Source organism: Pyrus communis, chromosome 7 (genome assembly GCF_041283825.1).
Source record: "Pyrus communis isolate YQ-2024b chromosome 7, ASM4128382v1, whole genome shotgun sequence".
NCBI lineage: Eukaryota > Viridiplantae > Streptophyta > Magnoliopsida > Rosales > Rosaceae > Pyrus > Pyrus communis.
The window spans coordinates 5,339,406-5,366,310 of record NC_142571.1 but is presented as its reverse complement, the minus strand read 5'-3'; the positions used below and the strand labels follow the sequence as shown (position 1 = coordinate 5,366,310).

At 36.2% G+C, this 26,905-nt stretch overlaps 2 protein-coding genes, 1 long non-coding RNA gene and 1 pseudogene across 3 annotated transcripts; 2 read left to right on the top strand and 2 right to left on the bottom strand.

The window, feature by feature from the left end:
- Positions 1–597: 597 nt before the first annotated feature.
- LOC137733371 (phosphatidylinositol:ceramide inositolphosphotransferase 3) lies at positions 598–20,778 on the bottom strand. Its single transcript, XM_088697759.1, has 17 exons — positions 20,641–20,778; positions 20,474–20,545; positions 20,305–20,365; positions 20,108–20,210; positions 19,755–19,980; positions 19,422–19,535; positions 19,017–19,111; positions 18,698–18,820; positions 16,610–17,860; positions 14,564–14,636; positions 4,055–4,368; positions 3,797–3,959; positions 2,244–3,305; positions 1,941–1,983; positions 1,670–1,741; positions 1,503–1,592; positions 598–1,427 (listed from the first exon to the last, which is right to left on the bottom strand). The coding sequence occupies exons 2-5, from the start codon at positions 20,534–20,536 to the stop codon at positions 19,827–19,829; spliced, it is 381 nt and encodes a 126-aa protein (XP_088553885.1). The 5' UTR covers positions 20,537–20,545; positions 20,641–20,778; the 3' UTR covers positions 598–1,427; positions 1,503–1,592; positions 1,670–1,741; positions 1,941–1,983; positions 2,244–3,305; positions 3,797–3,959; positions 4,055–4,368; positions 14,564–14,636; positions 16,610–17,860; positions 18,698–18,820; positions 19,017–19,111; positions 19,422–19,535; positions 19,755–19,826.
- On the top strand, positions 8,548–9,484 carry LOC148695499 (uncharacterized). The gene is made up of 2 exons (XR_015964599.1): positions 8,548–9,210; positions 9,313–9,484. It is a non-coding gene; the product is annotated as an uncharacterized LOC148695499 (long non-coding RNA).
- Positions 20,687–21,868, top strand: LOC137733369 (putative pentatricopeptide repeat-containing protein At5g37570 pseudogene; annotated as a pseudogene).
- Positions 21,869–22,101: 233 nt separating this feature from the next.
- LOC148695498 (uncharacterized) lies at positions 22,102–26,119 on the bottom strand. Its single transcript, XM_088697758.1, has 5 exons — positions 25,910–26,119; positions 25,729–25,778; positions 25,204–25,309; positions 25,061–25,119; positions 22,102–22,329 (listed from the first exon to the last, which is right to left on the bottom strand). The coding sequence occupies exons 1-5, from the start codon at positions 26,021–26,023 to the stop codon at positions 22,278–22,280; spliced, it is 381 nt and encodes a 126-aa protein (XP_088553884.1). The 5' UTR covers positions 26,024–26,119; the 3' UTR covers positions 22,102–22,277.
- Positions 26,120–26,905: the final 786 nt, after the last annotated feature.

Below are 26,905 nucleotides of genomic sequence, written 5' to 3'. Positions count from 1 at the left end.
TTCCTTCTGGTAGGCCCGTTTGTCAAGATTGGCCCTATGCTGCTAGGGGAGTTGGCTCTTTGGCTGCTGCTGGTCTTGTGGTCATCCTTTTAAAAGTACAGCAAGTTATTACGGTGGAGTACGAGGCATTCAATATGGGAGTTAAGTGAAAAAGAAGTGGAAAATGGAGTTTTGGGTGTCTATAGTAATTCCAGAAGAGTACAAGGCAGTAATTCCAGTGAAGTACGAGGCTAACTAGTTGCGTGAAGACATGTGCATTGCAATAAGAGGATGAAACTGAGCGGTTTTGGAGATCAAATGGACATGGAAATGCTATTCAATGGACATTAGGAGAGAACTTAATTATTAGTTTTATTACTAGCAGAAGTGCCCGCGCGATGCTGCGGGTTTTAAAATTGTATAAAATATGTAGAAAGTTATAATGTGTGCATATACTATTTACATACATATGAAATCTATTTACAACCCTAAAAAAAGGTTTCAACTTCGACATAACAAAAACAGTTTGCACAAATCTTAGCAAGAACTAACTAATATATATGAAGGGATCCCCTACAAATGAATAGTTTGCACAACCCAAGATAATATAGCAAGAAATAAAGAATGAAAAACCTTTTCTTCTGTAAAAATGAAAGTAGTAATACTGTAATAGTAACATCAGTTCTAGACATATTTTAAGTGTCGAATATAGGAGCATACTTATTAGCTATTGGATTATATCTCGTCAATAACAAACAGCCAATTTCCGCACCATTTTTCTATAGCTTCATAGTTGGCATCGTCTGAGCTAATAAGAAATCTCTCCACTTCTTTGAGATAGTGTCGAGTAATCTGTGGTTCCCATGAGACACCTTTGCCTAACATCTCAATGCTAAATCATCAGGAAATCCAGGAATAAGACATTGGTGCAAAAATTCTCTATATTCCAAAAGATTGTTAAATAAAATCAACCAAATACTCGAGACCAAAAAAGAGAAACACTACATGCGTATAGAGCTATAGATAAGATAGAGGTCAGTTCTTCGCGAAACCAACATTGCATTTTACCAAAAAAAATAAAAATAAAAAAAATAAAACCCAACAAAATAAAAGATGAGTATATGCAGTGGCAGTCATATAAGAGTTCATTCATCAGCTGAAATTTGTTCCTTCAGATTGGCCCATTCATCATTTCTATAAAATTTATATTATGGCATTCCCACTTAGCAAAACTAACATGTTAGCATTAATAAACTGAAAAGCTATATCATTGTAACCCGAGGCAACTTATCCAATCAGAAAAGTAGTGTAATATCTTTAGTAGAACATAACCTGGTCTATCCAGCAAGTTTTGTATGAAACTCATTGAAATTCCTTATCATTGAGGTAAACTTGGAGCTCATTTTCTGCACATTGATGAAGCCGTTCCAACCCAGACTCAACTTCACCTGCAGAAACACAAATTAATTAGGACAAAGCAACACGATGCATTGTCTCTCTTCAAGCTTGAGAAAATGACATACCTTGCAAGTACTCAAAGAACTTGGCATGTTCATGCTCCGGCAAATAATATCAATTAGCATATGTCCATGTTAGTACTCGCCTATATTCAACTATTTGAAAATAAAGAAAATTTAATAAGAAAAAGCAATAGACTCTTGGTAGAAAAGTGTGGTCATTTGTGGTGTACCTGTAGTCAGGCCTCTGTAATGAACTTCAACTGTGACTCAGGTTGGCACTACATATCGCTCTGCTTCTCAAGCTACAATAACAACATCGATGGTATACATAACTCAAAAAAATGAAAAATAGTAGAAACTGAAGGAGAAAATTGTACATATAGAAAATACATTGCACTAAGCATAAACCCAGGAACACAAACACACAATTGACATTCACATTCATCAGCTATACCAAAATCACTAACCAAGAAAGACATGACAGTAAAATGTTTTACTTACGTGCATAGTGCATCTGCAAGTCTGCAAGTGCTTTTCACCGGGACTGCAGTGCAGTGAAGGGAAAGGAAAAAAAAATTACTCTAACATGAATTATTTAATAAATACCATAGATTGTCATGAAGAACATGTATTTTGAAATTATAGATATGATTTATACCCCCAAAAAGTAGATAATAGAAACTGCTAAAGCATCAATTGAAAAAATAAAAAGAAGATTCATGCACATCGAGCCTATGATAAATGTCAATTAATTGACATTAAGTCAAAGAAAGCATGTGCTAAAGCATAATTAACCCAACCTACTTTAATCCATGAAATCAATTCAGTTATCCCTTCCTATTCTGATAACTGTCCGAACCATGAATGAGATACAATTGGATCATCATCCAAGAACCGATACAGGTGGTTCCCATCCTCAAATAGAATTTTCCTGGTGCAACATAAAAGCACTGTTGAAAACAACGGAAGAATACATGTCAACAATGGCATAATATATGTGAAGCAAGTTGGTTTGACATGAAAACAAAAATTGTAATTGTCCACATATTTCACGCCTTCATTGTATAAGAAAAATGTCAGTCCAACCACTTGTAGATCAAATGTAATTTTGATTGAGTATTATTCTTTCCACCCAGAATTTCCTAACAATAAAACAAAGTGAATGAGAATATAAAGACACTTCCAAGGCAAACTTCAAAGGCTCACTGAAGAACATTATGCAAAATAGAGTTTGCATGCAAACTTTCTCCAAATTCAATAGCCTGCATCGTAACAGAAATCGAAAGGTAAAAGGGAAGAGTTAATAAGAATAAGATTAGCTAGCAATCTGTTTTGCATATATAGTAGATACAACATACTTGATGAAATCATTTCTTGCATATGAAATACAACATCGTCATTTAACTGCATACACAGTGCAAAAACCTCTCCATTTGCTTTTAAGACAGGCATCCCAAGAAGTTCAAGTAGTTCCTATAAAACCACCTTTAGTAAATAACTGATAAGCACTCATAATGCCTCACCAACAAACCAAAAGGTATCTATGTTGAACACATGTTGCCAAAAAAATGATTAAAGTATGTATAAGCATGGATACTCAGTCGACTACTAAATCATGAGCAAACGAAAGGTCTGCAATTAGGTACAAAAGAATCCATTGCACCAAAATGCCAAAATAATACTAAAAAAAATACAAACCACAGTTTTTAAATTGATAACAAAATCGTAACATCAGAAAGAACCGACCATGCATTCTTGAATATACTTTTTAAATGTCTTGTTCCTAGCAACTGAAACACCATTTTCAGCCACATGCAAACTCGCTGAATCAATACCAGAGAAACGAAAAAACCTTGCAATACTCACCTACGAATTCAGAGGCGACGGAGTTCCGTTAGCCACAAAGATCATAAATGCACCAAATAGAATAAAGACTCAACAATAATTAAGCTTACTCTCAATTCAAAGCCTTAATCTTTTATCTAAGCTAAGCAACAACACAAAGAACAAAAAATAAAAAAGGCATTGTAAAAAACAATAGAAAAATTACTGAGAGTAACGTAATTTATACCAATAAACTACCATTCAATTTCAATTTTGAAGTAACCCCACCACATTCCCCAAAGACTAAACCAAAACACAACAAACTCACCCCAAATTTTCCATTTTATTCCCTATCTTTCAATCAATCAAACATACCCTCAAAGATTATATAAACAAACTAAAATCCTAATTCCAAAACAAACCCCTGTTTTAAAAATTTCTCATCTTTCTTCATAAAGCAATCAGAAAATGCAAGCGCATAAACAAATTACTGAACCTTGGGGAAGAGACAAATGGTACGGAAGACGGATAACCTGAGGTGGGGACTTCGTGCACGATCCTTGGTTGTTTCGTGCTGTATGATAAAAAAAAAAAAAGGAGAGCAAAACGGAAACCAAAAACAGAAGCTCACTTCGCATCAGCTTTTTAGGAAGCAGCAGCTCTAGATTTACCCCTATTCAGCTAAACCGCAAAAACCTATGAGAATCGTTCAAAAATGAAAAAAAAACCCGATATATATATATAGAAAAAGGAAGTCAGATTTGGGGAAAAATAGAGATGAAAAAAAATACCAGGAGAAGGAGAGGATGAGACGCTGGAGGAGAAGATGACATCCAACGGAGCAGCAACTTGAACGGAGCTAAAGCGAGTGCAGATTCTGATGAGGGATGTTTTGATGATGCAGGGATTTCGAGGACACTGGATTACCTTGGAATTTCTCCGTTTGTGACTAAGAACACTCGAGAACAACGTTTTAGTTTTCTGAGAAAGAAAACTCCAGAGAAGCAGAGGAAGAGCGCTCACCTGTTCACTTCCCTTCTACGATGGCTGACAAGCGGACTGAAGAGGCAAATTAGTAAATTTACCGTGCTGTGTAGGAAAAAGACTGAAAACAGGTAACAATTGAAGGGCAAATCCGTCAAACCACTGTTAATGAACAGTGACTTCAACTGAGTTTTAGTATATATAATAATTTCCGTTAATTTTTCTTTTCTTTAATGAGGACTTGAAAGTCCATTATGCTAGGATTAATGGTCATTTTAATTGGCCTTCGGTAACCTTTGCCGTAGGTTTTATATGTGGAGATTGATTCTCCATTGTGAAGTAAGGATTCAGCCACCAAAACAAAACCAAAAATCATATATTCTACATAGGGGGCTGCGGCAAGGAAGGGCAAAGAGGAAGTACATTGGAGTTTTTCTTTGCTAGGGCTACGATGTAGCCTGATCATGAATACTTAATTCCCTTGTGGCATTGTTATTATCAAGTTTTTCATCTTTATTGAGTATCTTTTGCTATTCGTAATGCGCTTGATTTTTATTTAGATGCTTGATCACCATCTAGGTTTAAATTAGGTTGACTTCATGCAAGTTAGAGTAGATGCCATACTTAACTTGGGTTTAGCTTCTTGCAATTGATACCATAACCACGTATTTGTAGATGCCATACAATTAGGGTTTTGTGTGATTTTCCAGCGATTTTCATAGAGCTTAATGGGTTCTTACTTGTTTAAATCCATCTATATGCCATAGAGGGTTAACATGTAAGGATACTTTTGATATAACCAGATGCCATGGATGTCGAATAATTTAGGGAAAATTGATCATCAATATTGGGGAACTACTTAAGCATAACATATTAAGGGAATTAAATAGGATTGGTTACGGTGAAATCGGATGCCCTAAGTCTTCTTTTCTTATGTTTTCAATTTATAATTTACATGCATTTTATTTTAGTTTAATTTCAAAGTTTCATATCTTTTCCATTAAAGCTTCTCCACTATGATTTGTTTCAATTTAGGGGGGTGTAGTCAAACTCGGATTTGAGAGGATTTTAAAAGACTTTAAAATCTTAGTGTAGTCAATTAAAAGATTTTAAAGGATTTTAGAATCCAGTCAAATATAGGTGTATTCAAATAAAAGATTTTAAGGGATTTTAAAATCCATCCAAATCTAAATGTATTAAAAAAATGAAGATTTTGGAGGATTTCAATAAGTTGTGGATTTTGTGGGATTTGAGAGCAAGAAGTATATATAACCAAGACTAAAAAGAATCCAACCTCACCCCCTAGGATTTCAAATCCTTTTCCATCTGGGCAGTCCTCAAATCTCTACCAACCCTAGCCACACACAGGTAACCACCATATACTTTGGTGGAATCTCTTATTATGACCCTTAGACCTTAATTACGCATGTATGATCATTGAAAGGACATGATCGATCTAGGATTTTGGTTAATACTACTCTTTCGTCATTTTGATTTTTTAATGTCTGTGGTATTACAAGCACTACTGAAGTACCACATCGTACGTCTGTGGAAAAAAGGCAGTCGGTGGTGGTGGTTGTTGGTGGTGTAGTGCTCAACAACTCACCAAAGTTATGTTGATCTATCAATTGAGAAAGAGATTGAGCCATGGTTATGTGAAAGGTGACTCGAAAAGGGAGGGGATAAAGTGGATATCGAGTACAGTAGGGCAAGAGCAGTGTTCTAAAAATCGGCCTAGTCAGTGAAGTGCCGCCTCAATTTGGTCCAAATCGTCTAGCTAAATCGGGTAGGAGTTAGGCACCCGCCTAGATGCTCTCTAGGCGGTCTAGGCGGCCTAGACGACGACCTAAGCGGTGGCCAAGGCGGTAGTTTTTTTTCTTTTGGCGAATTGACTCTCTAGTCTTCGGTGGTTGTCGGCGTCTTATCTTTTGTTTCCAATCGGTGCTGTAACTTTAGCAGAAAATGAAAGATCTAAAAAGAAGAGGGATGATGGGATAGAGAGAACAGTTAAGGGTGCAAACTTGCACCATATCGGAGGAGGGAATTTACAAGGCAAAAGAAAGATAGAAGATGAAGAAGTGAAAGAAGAGGAAGAAGAAACGCTAAAAAAAAAAAAAAAACAAAATAAAGGCTTTTAGGTTTCCAATGCATCAAATGTGTTGGTGTGTGTCCCGACACTTATCATTCAATTGCTTTTAATTTTTTCACATTATGTCTGACATAGATTGAGGGTTGGGTTATGTGAAAGGGTTTGGGAATTGTGGGATGAATCTTTTGGTGTGGTTCCACGGATTGGAACCTTGGATGATGTGGAGGAGGTTGGGTGGAGGGATTTAAAAAAACATTAAATACTAATTTTATTCAAAATATCTTATTTTATTATTTTATAAAAATTAAATTATTTTGTTTTGGAAATCCTAAATAGAAAGGGGGATTTTTTGAGACTTTTCTCACTTTAGGACCACACCGTACTATGCTTAAAACTCTAACATCACATATGTCATTCTTTTATTTTATTTTATTATTTTTAAAGAAATAAGATATTTTTCATGTTTGTTTTTATATCACATGGTAAATTTAATTAATTTATAATAAATATACTTAAATCCGCCTAGGCGTTAGGGCTCAGCTCACCGCCCGACTAGTGCCTAACGTTTTTTAGAACATTGGGCAAGAGGAAATATTTTTCTTTTTTTAAAAAAAATTATATGAAAATCTACCACAATCCACCAAAATCTACAAACTAAATCCATTCAAATTCTTTAAAATCCCTAAGAATTTTGTAGGAGTCTTAAATCCTCCTAAATCCTATCAAATCTATCACTTTTAAAATCATTTAAAATCTTAGTTTGACTACACCTTAGTTAGTAAGATTTTAGAATCAAATTGATCTTTGTGGGATGATATTCGTGCTTATATGCTATATTGTCATTTGATTCGTATACTTACAAGCACTAAAATTCAAGATTTAATGAGTTTAATTTTTGTTATCTAACTTATGTAATAGAGACTGAAAGAGGTCTCTGTCAATTTATCATTTCCTGTACACTTATGAACCCCTCTACTTTAGGGTAAGTAACCCAATTCACCCTTCTATCAGTTGATTAAAAGCTATTTAAGGGCCATGAGTGGGCCTATGAAACTTGATGATAGGCTTGACTTCATCAAATCTGGAAAGCCTTTTGGAGAAGTTAAAGCAAGTGAGTACCAAAAACTCATTTTTCTCCTTATCTTAGATTTTTTTTTTTTGAACTTCATAAAACTAACCTTTTTTTTTTTTCCTTCTATTTTCAATGTTTTTACAAACAAATGACTGTTTGTACAATTGAAAACAGAGGTTTACCTCATTCTCATATGTAATATGGCTGAAATCAAATTTCAAGTGCTACATTGCATCAGATATAGATTCTATTATTTCAACTGAGTTGCTAGACAAATTTGTCAATTCTCAACTTTAAGAAATTGTTAATCAATTCATGATTCTTGATCCATGCGGTCATCTTAATCAAAATTTCTTGCATGCGGGAAAATAAGTGTTCCAAAAACTTTCCTAAAGCATATAAAACTGAGACAATTTTTGAACCCAATGGTTTTCCAGTTTATGGGTGTTGTGATGATGATACAAAATTTGTTTTAAAAAATGGAATCAAAATTGATAACAACTTTGTTGTTCCTTATAATTCTGAACTACTTTTGAGATATAATGCTCATAAATGTTGAATCCTGTTGTGAATGAATGCTTATAAAATATTTGTTCAAATATGTAAATAAAGGTTCAGATAGAGCACGATTAGTTCTTAACAAGATCCAAATGATGAATTATTAACATATCTAAATTGTAGATACGTATCACCTCACGAAGCCGTTTGGAGATTGTTTATTTTAAGTTTCCATTTCTTTTTCTTTGCGTACATTAATTTTTTTCAATTTTTGTCCCATGTTTTCAGTGATGTTGTAGCTTTGAAAAGACAAATTTATGGTTATATTTAGTGACATAAAAGAGTTTTTGTTTGGTTAAAATAGGGGGAAGAATAGAGTTGTTCATCACCCGTTTCACTATGAACTTTGGATCAACATTCAAAATCTAACATTTCACTATGAACTTTGGATCAACATTCAAAATCTAATGTAAAAAACTGGTATCTGCTTCTTTACAGTTCTCTATTTATATGTTTTTGCAATCACGATCGCATTTTCAAAATTCTTTGAACTTTGATCACATTTAGTTATGTTGAAATTCTTCTTGCCACTCGTAACCATTACATTCTGTCTCTTGACTAGATAAATTTTTACCATTACATTCTGTCTCTTGACTAGATAAATTTTTATGTCTTGTTGAAGTGCATTTGCACCCCTCCAACAGATGCAAACTGTGCACGTAAGTAAAACTTTTTACGTCAACTTGATTAGTGATTCTGGTATAGCTGATTGATGTGAATATCAATTGTATGGTTTGTTTTGCTCAGTTTATGCTTAATACAATGTCATCTACAGGATCCCTTCATATATATTAGAATTCTTAGTAAGATTTGTGCCAACTGTTTTTGTTATGTGGAAGTTGAAACTTTTTTTAGGGTTGTAAATAGTCTCATATATATGTAAATATTGTATATACACATTATAACTTTCTACGTATTTTATACAGTTTTATAACCCACAGCATCGTGCAGGCACTTTGCTAGTAATAACTAAAAGTAGGAAAAAGAAAAAGAGCTGTCGATAATGGTATAATTAGAACTCTGACGGGAGGGAATGCAATATCCACATTTGGAAACTACTTGCAACACCGTTTTCATGTATATATCAAGCATTTATTCACATTTTGACCAGATTTCAAATGGGGACGCTGCTCTGCTTATGCTTTGCAACCCTTCTCACCCCTCCCATGGTGACCAGATTTCGAATGTGGACGCTGCTCTTGTTGTTCTGCTTATGCTTTGTAGCCCTTCTCACCCCTCCCATGGTGAGCCTTCTCAAAACTTGTTTCTCTATTTGTTTTATAGAAGTATTTGGGCAGAAATGTTAATTCATCTTATTGTCGTTTCAAATGTAAAAAAATGAAAAGCTGTCCATGGCACAAGTTGATGAGGATGAAATCAAACCACCGCCAGGGAGACCAGCCGAGGATTTGAAGACACCAGAGGTAATTTGCTTTTAAATTGAAGTCATAATGTTGTTGGTTTTAAGCCCTTTTTGTTATACCGCATGAATATATAATAAAATCCCAGTTTCTTCTACTGCCTCCCTTGCCATGGGGCTTCGTGGCTGGCTTTGAGGAAAAAAAAAATCCCAAATCCCAAATTTGAGAGAGTGAAACCATCCTTTCAAAGCTAAGGGTTTGTAGTTGCCAGACAGAAGTCTTGGACCCGTGGGGGTGGTGGCTGGGCGACGGAGTGTGGAGGGCTTCGTGGTTGGCTTTGAGCAAAAAAAAAATCCCAAATCCCAAATTTGAGAGAGTGAAACCGTACTTTCAAAGCTAAGGGTTTGTAGATGCCAGACAGAAGTCTTGGACCCGTGGGATTGGAGCAAAATGAAATTTAACATTATCACATAGCCCTTCAAATTTACATTTGATATTTTTCTTTTGACATCTTCATTGAGATGCTCTGAATATACAGCCACTATTAAAGTAAAAACAGAGATTAATCGAAAGTTTAATTTAAGGCCTCAATTATCAATTGTGACTGAAGAGGAACACATTACATTGCAATTAAACTAAATTATACTATCCTCCTTAATCACCCTAATTTAACTTTTAAAAAAAATTAAATAATAATTCATAAGAAATTAAAAAACATTCCAAGTCAATAAGTCCTTGAGCATGCATTTGGGCCATTAAAGAGTTAAACTACAAACTTGTTAATCCCAATAAGTTAGGCTTTCGAGGGCCCAGATACATTGAGCAGGGGAAGAGGAATTAGGGTTCTTTAACCTTCACTTGAACATTATAGTCCAGGCAATTCGGCAAAGACGATTATTCTCCATCGTTCTCTGCCTCCCTTGTCTTCCACTCTCTCTCCCTCTCTCCTGTCTTTCTACCCCTCTCACCCATCCTTATTCCTTCCACCACCTCCACACTCTGTTGCCCACCCACCACCCCGAGAGGCCTTTCAAGAGGTAAGTCGAGATAGGAAAGGTGGCTCTTGTCAACTACGGAGAGGGCTACGGGGAGCTCCTCGTCATCGTCGTCCACCACCATGCTTCCTTCCACCAACTCCACACTTCGTCGCCCACCCACCACCCCCACGGGTCCAATACTTCTATCTGGCATCTACAAACCCTTAGCTTTGAAAGTACAGTTTCACTCTCCCAAATTTGGGATTTGGGATTTTTTTTTTTTTTTTGCTCAAAGCCAACCACGAAGCCCTCCACACTCCGTCACCCAGCCACCACCCCCACGAGTCCAAGACTTTTGTCTGACAACTACAAACCCTAAGCTTTGAAAGTACGGTTTCACTCTCTCAAATTTGGGATTTGGGTTTTTTTTTTTTTTTTTTGATTTGGGATTTTTTTTTTTGCTCAAAGCCAACCACGAAGTCCTCCACACTTCGTCGCCCAACCACCATCCCCACGGGTCCAAGACTTCTGTCTGGCAACTACAAACCCTTAGCTTTGAAAGGACGGTTTCACTCTCTCAAATTTGGGATTTGGGATTTTTTTTTTCCTCAAAGCCAGCCACGAAGCCCCATGGCAAGGGAGGCAGTAGAAGAAACTGGGATTTTATTATATATTCATGCGGTATAACAAAAAGGGCTTAAAACCAACAACATTATGACTTCAATTTAAAAGCAAATTACCTCTGGTGTCTTCAAATCCTCGGCTGGTCTCCCTGGTGGTGGTTTGATTTCATCCTCATCAACTTGTGCCATGGACAGCTTTTCATTTTTTTACATTTGAAACGACAATAAGATGAATTAACATTTCTGCCCAAATACTTCTATAAAAAAAATAGAGAAACAAGTTTTGAGAAGGGCTGCAAAGCATAAGCAGAACAACAAGAGCAGCATCCCCATTTGAAATCTGGTCAAAATGTGAATAAATGCTTGATATATACATGAAAACGGTGTTGCAAGTAGTTTCCAAATGTGGATACTGCATTCCCTCCCGTCAGAGTTCTAATTATACCATTATCAACAGCTCTTTTTCTTTTTCCTACTTTTAGTTATTACTAGCAAAGTGCCCGCACGATGCTGTGGGTTTTAAAACTGTATAAAATACGTAGAAAGTTATAATGTGTATATAAATATTTACATATATATGGGACTCTATTTACAACCCTAAAAAAAGTTTCAACTTCCACATAACAAAAACAGTTGACACAAATCTTACTAAGAATTCTAATAGATATGAAGGGATCCTGTAGATGACATTGTATTAAGCATAAACTGAGCAAAACAAACCATACAATTGATATTCACATCAATCAGCTATACCAGAATCACTAATCAAGTTGACGTAAAAAGTTTTACTTACGTGCACAGTTTGCATTTGTTGGAGGGGTGCAAGTGCATTTCAGCAAGACATAAAAATTTATCCAGTCAAGAGACAGAATGTAATGGTTGTGAGTGGCAAGAAGAATTTCAACATAACTAAATGTGGTCAAAGTTCAAAGAATTTTGAAAATGCGATCGTGATTGCAAAAACATATAAATAGAGAACTGTAAAGAAGCAGATACCAGTTTTTTACATTAGATTTTGAATGTTGATCCAAAGTTCATAGTGAAACGGATGATGAACAACTCTATTCTTCCCCCTATTTTAACCAAACAAAAACTCTTTTATGTCACTAAATATAACCATAAATTTGTCTTTTCAAAGCTACATCACTAAAAACATGGGACAAAAATTAAAAAAAATCAATCGAAAATTAATGTACGCAAAGAAAAAGAAATGGAAACTTAAAATAAACAATCTCCAAACGGCTTCGTGAGGTGATACGTATCTACAATTTAGATATGTTAATATTTCATCATTTGGATCTTGTTAAGAACTAATCGTGCTCTATCTGAACCTTTATTTACATATTTGAACAAATATTTTATAAGCATTCATTCACAACGGGATTCAACATTTATGAGCATTATATCTCAAAAGTAGTTCAGAATTATAATGAACAACAAAGTTGTTATCAATTTTGATTCCATTTTTTAAAACAAATTTTGTATCATCATCACAACACCCATAAACTGGAAAACCATTGGGTTCAAAAATTGTCTCATTTTTATATGCTTTAGGAAAGTTTTTGGAACACTTATTTTCCCGCATGCAAGAAATTTTGATTAATATGACCGCATGGATCATGAATCATGAATTGATTAACAATTTCTTAAAATTGAGGATTGACAAATTTGTTTAGCAACTCAGTTGAAATAATAGAATCTATATCTGATGCAATGTAGCACTTGAAATTTGATTTCAGCCATATTACATATGAGAATGAGGTAAACCTCTGTTTTCAAATTCAATTGTACAAACATTCATTTGTTTGTAAAAACATTGAAAATAGAAGGAAAAAAAAAAGGTTAGTTTTATGAAGTTCAAAAAACACAAAAAACACAAAAAAAAAAAAAAAAAAAATCTACGATAAGGAGAAAAATGAGTTTTTGGTACTCGCTTTAACTTCTCCAAAAGGCTTTCCAAATTTGATGAAGTCAAGCATATCATTAAGTTTCATTTTAAATATTCTAGAAATTATATCAGGTCTGTCCTCAGGTTTGAATCCTCGTTTTTTTATTTTTTGAATTCTCTTATAATTTCTGGCCACTTTACATTACAAGTAAATGTTAAGGTAAATTACACAAAACTACATCAACTATTGATGTCACAACACTTTCATATCTAATCTTTTTAAAATGATAATGTCATACCTAATTTTACGAATTTGCGCCAATGTCATACCTCCGTCAGTTTTTTTGTTAATTTTTCTATTAAGTGCGGACGTTACTACATGCGGGGATCCACTCACTAATTATTAAATATATTTTTAATAATTTTTTATTAAACCTCTCTCTCCCCTTCTCGCCTCTCTTTTTTGCATCCCCAAAATCCCTTTCCCACCCCTCCCTTCCCTCTCTCTCTCTCCTCCCCCATCTTCATCTCCTTCCCTGCAACCCATAAAAAAAATAAATAAATAAAAAACCAATTTGTCTTTTCCCCCTCCCCACACCCCATCTTCTCCCCCGCCCAAGCTGCAACTCAGAAAATATAAAATAAAACCATCTTCATCTTCTGTGAACCCCCCTTCCCTGCAACCCACCCCTTTCTTCCCCCCTCCCGTCTTCCCTAAACCCTCTGCACCCACCCTCACACTAACTACCTGCAACCCAGAAAATCGAAAGAAAAAAAACCCAGATCCCGTCTACCTCAACAAAGGCCGATTCCGCAGGTGGAGAACCTGGCCGCAGAGAAAATGGGGGGAATGGGTGTGGATTTAAGGTGGGGTGTGTAGTGGAAGGAAGAGGGTGGGTACAAGGTTGGGTGTGGATGGTGGGTGCGAGGAGAAGTCGAACTTGATGGGTCCTCAAGAGGCCTTCGATCTCCACCATAATCACTGTGTCGACAACGCTCGACCTCCTCCCCATGGTTTCGGAGTTTATCTTCGAGGATGCGTTCGATTCTGCCTCCGATTCCTAGAAGCCATCCCCTGGACCCAAGACGATGAAGCTTGAGTCCTCGCCCTAATCCCTCATGTGAGTGAAGACGAAGCCAAAGATCTCATCGCTAGGGTTTCTGGAACCCCTGATTCGAGCAAGGAGATGTTGCACGGTCTCATCCTAGCATTGTCCAAAGACCTATTCTGAATTCTGAGGTTATTTAGGGATCGAAGGGAGGGGTGGGAGAGCTCTGTGTGGACTGCAAAGGAGAGACGGAAGTGAGAAGAAGGGGAATGGGTGGGTTATGGGAAGAAAAGGGACGAAGGAGGGAGGGGGTCAAGAGGGTGAACAGCCAGATTTTTTTTTATTTTTTAATATTCATAAGGGCCCCATATTGACACGTGACGCCCAATCATTGTCCACATGAGCGCCACATCATCAGTTAACAGCCAAACTAACGAATTTATGAGACTCCCAAAATTAACACTTTACGTATTACTCTATGACGAAAAAACTTCATGTACCAAATGTTGAAAACCACGAAACTTGAAGGTAGTAAACTGAGATTTACCCAAAAAAAAAAAATCAAATAAGACATGAAATATATGCAAAAACAATATAGCTCTCATCTAATATAAACAGTAAACAAAAGTTGACTTGAACTATAGAAAACTAAACGATTAAACTTTCAATTAAATAATTCCAGAAGTTTAAATTACTAACCTTGAGCAGAGAGCATTTTGGAAGCTAGAAACAAACAGCTTAGAAACCAGAATAACTAATTGTTTTTCAAATCCTGTTAAAAAAAATAAATCATCGCTTATCATTAGCTCAGAAAAGTAAATTGAGTTTAATACATATAGTTAATTTCATAAAAACAATGTAAGTCTCATTTCTTCATTGCATGTAACATTGTAACCATAAGTATTACAACCGTAGCAACGATAATAGATCGCTGCTTCACATATGTATAATTTCTTTGAGCAAATACATTAAAAAACAAATAGACGATCCAAAACCAGTAATCAACATTCCACAGTAACAAAAAAAATGGAATTAAAAAACAATCATATTATACAAATAGTTAATCAAAGTGGAAATCATACAAAATAACGAACTGGTGGGTACAAAAGATGACAGCACTGATAAAAACAATACTATTTGAATTAAACCTAATAGAATAGCAAGGGGATGCATTGGGATCGGTCGGCCCAATATGTTTATCAAATTGGCAGTCAAACTGCACAAGTGATCAAAAGCACTTGTTCCTTGAGTGCAAAGCAAAAGAAAAAAGAAAAAAAAAAAGGCAAAAGACATTAACTTTCTTGTACATTAAAGAATGAGAAAGCACGGAAAACTCCTTGTATTGACATGCCTCATATAATTATATTGTAAAAGCAATATAAGGCATTGACATGGTAAGTTTGATGGAGGATAAGCAAGATGAGGTATTCTCAATCATAAGTTTATTATTTCAACCAAGAAAAAAAATGGTTGCTATCAAACAAATGACCGTCTCCACAGAGAATTGGCTCCACATATAGAAAAGAAAGGAATAACAAAACCATTTGTTTGGTGGTGCATTTCTTATCTTAGCAACATAATTAATTAAGAGGTCATAGGATTGATATTGAAGTTCCAGTCCACACTATTTCTTATCTTTGCTCTAAAGGGTGTTGCTGGCCATTGCAAGGACACCCAATCCAAAATTTACTTTATCAATTTCTAAGAAACATCTGATCAAAGCGTATCTAAATCCCTAAACCTTTCTGAACGCGATACATACTGCTAGTTAGATAATGTACCATCTAGGAATATAGTGCTACTGGCTGCTGCATGCATTGTGGAAAACGGTTAATCAGGTAATTGCTAATTCCCGTACAGTAATATTTGGCATATGAATTATTCTCCACATGACAACTGAAAATTTTCTTATATGCTTTGAAGACTACTCTTCCATTATCTTGACAAAATAGTGCTACTACTTCATTAGTGCCTCTGTTATTCTTTGTCGCTTTGGAACACGTCCTATTTCAGATGGATTTTCTTGTCCTATTTCAGATGTTTGTATTATTGGAAAAGTGAAAAGTTGTATGTGCATGGTTTAGTGTGAGTTGTGTTGTGGAAAAGTGGCAAATGGACTTGTATTTATTTCAATCATCCTCATCTTTACTTTGTATACATTTCTGACCAACCCCCTAATCCCCTACTCTAACCCACCAATTATGAGAGAGAGACCCAATTAAAAAAAGGGAGTTTTAACGAAAAACCCGCAATACTGTTCACTTTAACGAAAAATCACATTTTTAAACTTAAAAGTCAAACCTGATACTACTCATTTTACCCTTTATTTTGTCCTTATCATTAAAACTTAAAGTTTTCAAACCCTTGTCATTAGTTTTCCTTTAAAAAAATTGGAAACAGAGAAGAACCAACATTTCTCTCCTAAAACACTCCCAAATTTGTGATCCACATTTAATATCAATTTCATCTCCCTAGGAGTGCAAGAACGCTCAAAAAATTATAGCAAAGGAAAAAGCAGGCAGAATTATTAGAAAATGAGTAGAAAAAAACCTTGAGGCATCCATTTAAATGAAATCACACAAAGCAAAGAAACATTTGAAAAAAGCACAACTGCCTTCTCAAATTTTGAGATATCCATCGGAATGAATTCACACCAAAATCAAACTCAACAAAAACACAAATTCCAATGATTTAAATAAGAAATGCATACAGAATAATGAAGAAGTGGAGGCAGGGAAACCATACCCAAAACAACGGTTCCAGCTCCTGCCAAATTTCAGATTTTTCAACAGAGGACGTCAACGGCAGAATCCGCTTTTAGCCGGCATAGCCTCGACAACACTACAACTCACCTTACAACCAAACCGTTAGGGTTATCAATAAAATTCCAAAATAAAAAAAATCACACAGCTGTTATAAAACGCACCTGGGTTCAATAGAATTTATTTGACAATAACCTCAAAACAGGCCATTCCTAAGCTGGGCTGAAAATTCGTCCGAAATTCAACGACAACTCCGGTATGACCGACGGAAAAAGAGAAAGTCTTCCCGGCGATTAAAGTTCAAGATAAAACCTTGGAAACCAATTTTATGAGTTTCCACAGAACGTCAACAAATCTACATTCACAAGGATGCATGACTTCTTTGAAAACGGAGACCACAAACGAAATCCCCAAAAAACAAAAATAAGGAACACAAGATTTTACAACAAAGAATAAAACTTTATAGGCCAACTTCGTGAATATTTTGTGAAATAAAGTACAGAGGATTTGAGAGGAACGCAAGATTTTAGAAGAACAGAACGCAAAATAAGACGGATCGAAGCATAGATCGGCAAGAGAGAAAGGCCAACAGAAAGGTAAAGGGAAGAAAAAACCTAATTGAAGGCTAAAGAAGTAGGATGATGGACACGTGCCCAACATGGGCAAAAAGGCCATTTCACTACGCCGAGAAGAGAACAGAACGGGGAAACAAGAAGAAATAGAGGGCAATTTCGCCATTTCACTGTTAATGAACAGTGTTAGGAAACTAAGTTTTAGTGTATATAACTAGAAATTGTACCCGCGCGTTGCTGCGGGATGGAAACTCGTATGCAAAATTATGCAACTTTATTATTGAACACAGGCTTGAACAAAGAAGCAATCATAACAAACTTTTTAGGTGACACCGAATAAATGTTGCTATTCCAGACGCAATAGTGTAATAATACAGAATAGAATATGATATAAAAAGGGAACTACCGTTAACCCATTGTCAGTCTTCTTTTCGAGTATTCCTTCCCAAAGTTCTTAAAACTATGTTCTCAAACTGCTGCTTTTTCCAATTTCTATAACATCTTTAAAATTCATTTTAAAAAATAGATACATAAATAAAGATGCTTAAAAGCAGGTAAGTAAACATTTTAATGAAGAGGAAATGCAGAAGTAGAACCAATTAAGCCACAGTCCAACTTTCACAATTTAATATTAGACCTCCTGAGGTTTGCAGAGACTAAATCTGAAATAATTTACAAAATTCATAAGCCATCAGTTGGACTATGGTGTAATTATAGCACATATTATCACCACATTAAACCGAACATTTGTTAACAAAATATGCAATGTGAATAAGCTCACACAAACCCCTACCAAAAACAGCAAGATGTCATTTATTTGTGAAATAAAACTGTAATATTATAAAAATAACTTATTGAAGACCCATATCTATTTAGGGGTGTGATATCCACACACCCCATTTTACTTCTCACGCACCCTTTTAATTTTCGGCCGTTGGATCGGATGAAATGAAGAAGATCAATGGATAGAAATTATCAATGGGTGTGTGAGAAGTAAAATAGGGTGTGTGGATAGCACATCCCTCTATTTATTTCACCCAAAATGATTAGAAATCAAATTTATGTGCGAAAAAATCACTATCCTAAAAAATTCAGCCCCTAACATTACTGGAATTAATTGATGTGAAAAAAAGAAAAAAAAGAAAAAAAGGAAAAAAGAAACTGAAAATTGAGAATTGGGTTTGAGGATTTTACCGAGGCGTAGTAACAAACTCCTATGCTTCCTCTTCCTCTTCCTCTTTCTCTAATTAAAGTTTAGTTTTCTATTTAAGTGGAGTTATGTTTAAATAAATGTCAAAAAAGAAGATTGCTTGTTCAATGTTGTGGCTTGTTTTCCATTCGGATCCTTCCCTTTCTCCTTGGAGACTCTGATTCGAGTAAAATAAAACATGTTTTGTACAGTTTGAAAACCCGCAGCTTGAATGTCTAAAAGAATGTCCATATCCATTACTTATAAAATAATTTTCAAAGTAAAAAAAAATCTTTTGTATGCCTATTACCTTTTGCTGGACCCAACGTAGATTGAAGATTCATAATATTTCTTCGCTCCCTTCTGGACGGGCACCCAACGCCTTCTCAATTAAAAACACACAGAGCTTCTCGTTCTCAGCAGGATCATGCACCTGTGGCACTTTTTGTTCAGTAACCAAAGTCCCATACAAAACTTGATCTAAGGCAAGCGTAGCAAAAAATTGATCAGAATTTTTGAAAGACGTAAAAACTAACACTATTTTATTGATAAAAATTTGTATGTAACACCTCAAGAATATTAAGATTATATGGTATGGAGTCAGGCATGGCGAAAAATATAAAACTTACAGTAGAAAGATGCTTAGAACATCCACTATGAGAACTGGTCTGCCGTTAACATAAGGAAAGTCGTGTACATAAGCTTTTCCAGTTTCGGCTATACCCTGCACTCAATCACAGGATTAGGGAAGTACCAAAAATGAAACTTTAATCATAATTACATTCTCTTTCTGCTTTATAGGGGTAAAAAAAATCTAAAATGAAAGAAATTTCCCAGACATAAAATGTAAGTGACAGAACATGTTCAAGCAACAACTAATGCAAATTATGCAATTGAGCGAGCTAGTGAAGGATAAGTATTAACACACATAAATTATCTAATTTGAAGCTCATATCATGCGCAGCAAACCAAAACAAACAATTCAACTGGAAATTTGAAATTCAGATCAACCAAAACAAACCAAAGTCACTTACTTTGGAAGATTATCACAAAATCGATCAGATTTTTAAGCTCTTCTCTGTTCTTGCTATCCTTCTCTCTCGTGCTCATTGGTAGTAGTGGTTGACATGTAGATCGATCAGGCAGTTCTGCGGAGGATTAGAATTGAGTCAGCAGAGTTGGTTACTAAAAGTTCCGCTTTGTTCTAAATATATACCAGAAAAAAAATCTTTTTCTTTCGGTCAATAACTATACAAAACTGATTCAACTATAGACATCATAACGATGTAACTGAAAGATGGAATCAAGAACAAATTTTCACCCAGTTTTAAGAGGAGATAAGATTATAGGAATTGCATTTTGTTAACCTCGCAATTTTTGGTCTATAAAGAACACTACCAAATTCACGGTATACCTGCAGGGCAACAAAAGACTTATACTCAGACCAGTATATTATACAATATTCGAGTAGAAAGAGCATAACAGAATCCGTGTTGCCAGGCAACAACAACGTCGACTGTGTAATGTTTGCAAGAAGCTAGAATCAGGAGGCTCTGAACCACAGCAACTGACCAAGCAAGCTGCTTAAAGCACCTGTATTGATAAGCAACAGTAGTGTCAACAAATTAAGAATATCAGTTTATCCATAGAACATGCACCCACACACCAACAATGACAAAAGAAAGTATATACGATCCTCCCATCAATATAGATTAGTTACCTCCTTGTTCCATATTTCTGATATGTGCGCACAAATACTAAGGTAAAAATCATGTGCGATGAAAAAATCAAATCACCACAACCATAGACAATGCCTTGGGGAACTGCACATGCATGTACATCATATTAGCATGAAGGCCATTACACCTATGGAGTTACTGAAGAATTAAACCTAAAAGATGAATAACTCAAACCCACAGTTGATTAAGAGCACTTCAAGTGTACTCTCTGGAGGGGGCAGCCTGGCAAGATTAGAGCCCTGACAGGGACAGTTGTACCTGATTGTAAATCATCGTTCAATTACAACAATTTAATGATTCAAGATTACATCCAGCTAGCCACAACTTGCAGTCTTCTATAAATTTACCTCACGACAATAGTAGCTTAGACCAGGACGTAGAGTGGAGTAGAAGGTGATGATCCAGAGCATTTGACACACCTAAAAAAAATGCAAAATATAGGCAACGATAGTAAAATACTGGCAGAAAATATAGCAGGAAAACATAAGATACTGTCAAGTCCATTGATCCATACAGTGGAAAGTTAACGGTGTAATTGGGCTTGCAACAGTGAGAGACCCATGCCTACAATCCGCCTCTACTCATCGCTAGCTCCGCCCAACAGCCGCCGTCCCACTTCTCTGCTCCCTTCAATCGCATCCTTACTCAAAGGCTGCAAACCCCAATTCCATCTCGAACAAATACATGCCCACATTGTCCGTAAAGGTTTGGAGCAAGATTGCTTCCTCATGAGCCAGTTCATCTGCCTCTCCAACGCTCTCGCTTCCCTCTCTTACTCCACCGCCGTATTCGACCGCGTCCTCAGCCCCAGCACCTTTCTCTGGAACTGTCTGATCAAAGAGTACTGCGAAAGGTCTGGTTTTTTGGGCATTGTTTCTCTGTTTGTTCGGATGAAGAGGGAGGAGGGCCTTCCGGATAGGTATACGTACCCGTCTCTCTTTAAGGCGTGTACGAGTGAGGGGAGGGTCTGGGAAGGAGGGGCGATACATGGGTCGGCGGTGAGGTGTGGAGTTGACGGGGATGTGTTTGTAGGCACCAGTTTGATTGATTTGTACGGGAAATGCAGGGAGATTGTTTGCGCTCGCAAGGTGTTTGATGGAATGTCTGAGAGAAGTGTGGTTTCTTGGACGACTATGGTTGTTGGGTATGCTAGTGTTGGGGATTTGGTGGAGGCCAACAAGCTGTTTGATCAGATGCCCCAGAGAAATGCAGTGTCGTGGAATGCGATTATTAGTGGGTTTGTAAAGATGGGGGATTTGGTCAATGCTAGGAGGATCTTTGATCAAATTCCTGAGAAGAATGTGGTTTCTTATACTACTATGATCGATGGATATGCCAAGTGTGGAGATATGGCGTCTGCGAGATTTTTGTTTGAGCAATGCTCGGATAAAGATATCATTGCGTGGTCAGCATTGATATCAGGGTATGCTCAAAATGGTCAACCTAACGAGGCTGTAAAGATATTTCAAGAAATGAGTACGAAGAATGTTAAGCCTGACGAGTTTATAATGGTGAGCTTGATGTCAGCTTGTTCCCAAGTGGGTTGCTTGCAGGTGGCTAAATGGGTTGATTCTTACCTGAGCCAGAGCTCCATTGATGTTCGTCAGGCTCATGTTCTCGCAGCTCTGATTAACATGAATGCAATGTGTGGGAATAAGGAAAGAGCAACACGTTTGTTTGAAGAGATGCCTAAGCGGGATTTGATTTCGTACTGTTCTATGATACAAGGGGTTGTCGATTAATGGTCAAGGGGATCAGGCTGTTTCCCTCTTCAATAAGATGCTAACTGAAGGTTTAGCTCCGGATGAGGTTGCTTTTACAGTCATCCTGACAGTTTGTAGTCGCTCTGGGCTTGTAGAGGAGGGTTGGCACTTATTTGAATCAATGAGACATAAGTACCATTTAAATCCCTCTCCTGATCATTATGCATGTATAGTTAGTCTTCTTAGCCGGTCAGGACGGTTAAAAAAGGGTGTTGAGAGCAAAATCAGAACCCGGTCCAGAATTCCCAAACTCCCCATAAAAAAGGGTGTTGAGAGCAAAATCCCCACTCCAAGGCTTCCACCCTTGGGGTGTAATAAGAGCTTCCATACTACAAGCAACATTGCCTTCAATGTGAACTTATTCTACAAGCAACATTGCCTTCAATGTTTAATAATTAAATGAACCCTTAATACCCTCAAGGCTCTCCCCCAAAGATAACCTGCAAGGCAACATGAGTTGAGAGTTACAAAACAACGTAAACTAATTCGACAATTGCCATGATGCGATTATTTATGCAGGTAAACTGCCTCTAAAAAGTCAATGGGGAAAAAGATTAACATGAAAAAAAGAAAAGGTTGGAGGAGATGCTAGCAACTTTTATGAAAGCACCAAAATGATTAAAATGCCCTGATTAACCTGGCTAAGCAGGCAGAAACTTAAAGAATAGGGCAGCGGTAAGCAATCTGCCAATAAGGCTTGAAACATCTGCATAAAACATTCCTATGCTAAACCAGGCTGCTTAGGACGACATGCAGCTCATCCTATTTATTGCCAAGCACAAGAATAGGCACGTTGTTTTAGGATACTATATAATAAACTACACTACTTACATGAGTACCCTAAAAATTGACTTGTGCATATTGTTTTGTTAAGAGAAAAATATAAGTGTTGCTCATAATTTTTTGGGCACGAGGGAGAAACTGAGAGAACCAAACTAAAGAACAACTAATTTAGCTCTGGCAACACCAGAGCAATCAACATTTGGACTAAATCAAGATAGGCTCCGCACACTCAGAATATTCATCCAAGAAAGGAGAAGCGGCAATCCAAAGTTTTTTGTTGAAAAATCACCCCGTAAGTCATTGTCCTTTTTTAGCAACCTCCAACCAGATTTAGCAAGAAGAGCCTTGTTCATCTGATATGACTTCTTAATGCCTAGCCCTCGTTTATTCATAGGGCAACAAACTTTATTCCAGCTTACCAAATGAGGTTTAGCTCTATCATCCCCAATAGTACCCTATAGACAATTTCTATTAACTTTATCAAGAGAATCACAAATACTGATAAGGAGACTTGCAGTTTACAGCATATACAGGAAGAGCAGAGGCAAAACACTTAATTAAAGTGAGTCTACCTGCCTTAGAAAGCATTATATTTTCCCCCAAGGACAACTTTATCCGAACCTTCTCCACTACGTAAAGATAAGTTGATTTATGAACCTTTTTACGCAATAAAGCAACGGCAAGGTAAGTTCCGAGAGAGCAAGCTAAAGTTGAACCAAATTTTTTGCTAATTTTCCAAGCCATTCATTTGCTTGAAGTGTTGCTCGTCAATTACCACATAAAAGCACAAGGAAGTAACCAGGTTTAAGTATTTTCTTAGCTTCTTAGACACAGGGATTAGTACTTTATCTGACTACTCATATCTGCGCTTTCAGTTAAGGGAAACCCACAACTTTTTACTTAATCCTTCAAAGGTCCAAATTCCACTAAAAGATGGCAGGGTCGCATTTATATCAACAATATGAGAACCTACTATGCCAATATACCTTTTTTATAGCATCAATCTTAGGAAGTATACAGCATGCATAGATGCCATACTCCTCAGCCAACACATCGCCTCTAGTCCTTAACCTATTGTTAATTTGTTACTAACACCTCAGGATGCAGAGATAACACATGTAACCCCCTTAATATGAGTGCATTCCATCCAGCCTTCAGAAAACACCACTGTCCTAAAGCAAAGAATTCTTCACCAAGTTTTCAAAGCCACTTCCAGAAAGGCCTTTGTATAATATGAATAATGTGTAGACCAAATACGCATGACCGACATCACTATCCTACTATTACAAGTGACAGCACGGTTCTCTCAACACACTAAATAAAAATACTCTCCATAACTTGTTCAACCTAAGTTTATTCTTTGTCAACAACTCAACATCTGTTATTTATTTTTTGTAGAAATTTATTTAAAAAGCCATCGCACAAAATCAAGTTGCAATGGAAATTTAGAAGGGATCCATCTAATCCACTTAAAAAAACATCATGCTAAATTAATGCACTCTTCTCCCTTTATCCGATTCATCAAAAAGCTTTGTGCTAATAAGTACAGACAGTGGTTGTTGGCATAACCTGATAAGCACCGCCAGCACTGAATTACTGGGAAAATATAATAACACTTTACAATGGTGAAAAAGGTTTGATATCCAGAATGTCACTTGACTGACCCCAGCTTGTCATCCTCAATTTGGTAGGGGATCTTTATGAAGGCCAACTATTTCCTAGTCAGTACAGATCTGAGAAAATCGATGATTCAAAATAACATATTATATCTCATTATAATTCCGGCAATTTTGCTCTTCAAGGGGTATTAGACTGATCCAACCATTGCCCTTGACTATTACTACCTTAAACCCATTACAACACAAACTGAGTATCTAAGAACAGATAAAAATTAGCCACTAAGACCGTTAATACCAGCAAATAAGAAACCCAACCGACAATTAAGCCCCTAAATTGCCCCAACACTCAACTACAAAATGCACACCAAAAACAAACTTTTCCTTCAATCAACCTTTGTAATGTTGTTTAAAAGTATTGCAAGAAATTTCGAACAAAGACCAAGTTTTTCACCTTCACAGTGAACCAGTTGGCAGAAGGAAAATAGATAAAAGCCATTTGGAAGGAAATAAGAAACTCAGTGATTTGATGTTCCTAGTAATATTTTGCAATTAACATATTTTTCCACTGTTAATAAATTCTATTTTATGGTTATGGTGATTCTTGTATCCGTAATTGAACCCTAACAGAAATCCGGCTATGTAATGTAAAACTAACAGTTTGTAATTGTGGTCTTATGTTATCCTAAAAAAAAAATATAATCATCATCAGTCTGCATAAACCAAATCATATAGCAATAACATTTCATATCCATAAAGACATGGAACTTACTTATGCATACAGTATTTGAACTCTTGGCCCCTAAGCATATCTTTTTCACCTTCTTCAAGCTACAATAAGAACACAAACCATGTAAAATAACAAATGTAACATGTCGAATCCAATAACGGAGAATCTAATATGGTACATCTTACCGGATCGCTCTCATAGATAAGCTCATAGCAAGTTGGAGAAAGGCATCGCAAAGCGCAATTTTCTTTGGCTATCAAAGAGGATTTGCATTGCCAACCCCACAATCCGCTATTCCAATCATGAAAAACAAAAAGGAGCAGTCAGAGACCAACGGTTTTCAAAAAAAAAAAAAAAAAACTGCGTGCCAATCCATCATCACATACTTTAAAGCAACGAGTTCTAAATGCATTGAAAGAATTTTTCTCAAACAGTTTTAATTCAATACAGTTTGCAGGTAGACCATGTCAATCATACAACGAGTTCTTGTTGCATTAAGTCAAAAAAAAATAAAGTGGCTTTCTTTAAAACTAATAACTCAAATATTTTGGTGGGGTTAAATCAAATCCCACTCTAATCACACATCCATAGCTCAAAAAGAAATTAAACTGTTTCTAATTTTCTTGCCACTAATTTTTTAATTTCCATGCAAGAATTAGTAAAGATAGAAAATGGGAAATCAAAAAAGAGAGAGAAGGAAGTGGATATACCTCTCAATGTCAGCATAACACTGGCTCTTCTTCTGCCTTGTCTCAATATCCTGTCAAATATACCACACAAAAAAAAGAACCCATCATAAATTCAGAATTAGTATTCAAAAATAAAGACCCACAAACACTGAAACATATAAGAAATTAACAGAAGAAGAAGAAGAAGAGGAATTTGGAATACAGAGATTGGGCGACGAGACTTGGCATTTGTATTGATGGGAGAGAAGAGCAAGAATACTAGTAGAAGAATTAGAATTCTGAGCAGGGAAGAAGATGAAAAATTCTGCTTTGCCATTTGCGTTCTATTCCTTCTGCTTCTGGGAATTCGGTTGAATTTGGGACTACGATCGAATCAAATTCTAACGTGCCTCTTCTTTTCGTCATCCTTGAATTGAAGCAGTGAGATTGTGAACTGTACGAAACGGACACCCAAAGTGATTTGGGCTCAAAGGGGACGGTGCTGCGTAAGTTAATAGCCCAATATTGAGGAAAAATAATATCCAATATCATCCTTTATTGGGTCAATAGTTACGTGGGCTTGTAATAACACTTTTCATCCGTTTTGCCATTCACCAGGTGATGGGAAGGGAATGACAATTCGCAACTTGTGGAACGGAAATTCGAGGTTTGGATTTTTCGGATTGAAGAATTTATTGTTGTTGACTAGAGTGGGGATACTTTGACCAACCGTTGATTTTTGAGTCAACGTGCCCTGAATTATTCTGATGTTTTGGACACTGAAGTATGATCGACGGATTTTTGAAACTGACGATTGAAATGCATGTGTGGATTCAATCGATATTTGTGAGTAAGGATTATTTTATATATGCAAAGGATTGTAAAATGCTTTTAAATGAGATCGATGGACTTTTTAATTACAAATGGCGTACTACTGTCGCTCGCACGAGCTTTATAGTTTATCTAGAAAGGCGAAGCGGGAAAAACAAATTCTAAATAAGCTATAAAGCTCGTGTGAGTGACGATAGTATGTGTTTAATTTGTTACCCTTTATTGTATTTTTGTTTCCATTAAATATTTAACGTATATTATGTATGAACCCCAGTTGACTCTATATATTCTTGTAGCATTATTATTTTTTGTCATGAGTCGATTTTGAACGTATCTCAAAATCGAAGCTTGACAACTATCGAAACCAAGAATTTGGACTTACGTTGCC

Coding starts and splice junctions, on each gene's coding strand:
- LOC137733371 (XM_088697759.1), bottom strand. CDS start 20,536: ATGCTCTGGATCATCACCTTCTACTCCACTCTACGTCCTGGTCTAAGC. Junction 20,366..20,473: donor TAAGCTACTATTGTCGTGAG/GTAAATTTATAG, acceptor TGTCCCTGTCAG/GGCTCTAATCTTGCCAGGCT. Junction 20,211..20,304: donor TGAAGTGCTCTTAATCAACT/GTGGGTTTGAGT, acceptor ATGCATGTGCAG/TTCCCCAAGGCATTGTCTAT.
- LOC148695498 (XM_088697758.1), bottom strand. CDS start 26,023: ATGGCAAAGCAGAATTTTTCATCTTCTTCCCTGCTCAGAATTCTAATT. Junction 25,120..25,203: donor TTATCTATGAGAGCGATCCG/GTAAGATGTACC, acceptor TTCTTATTGTAG/CTTGAAGAAGGTGAAAAAGA. Junction 22,330..25,060: donor TTCAAATACTGTATGCATAA/GTAAGTTCCATG, acceptor GTTGCCTTGCAG/GTTATCTTTGGGGGAGAGCC.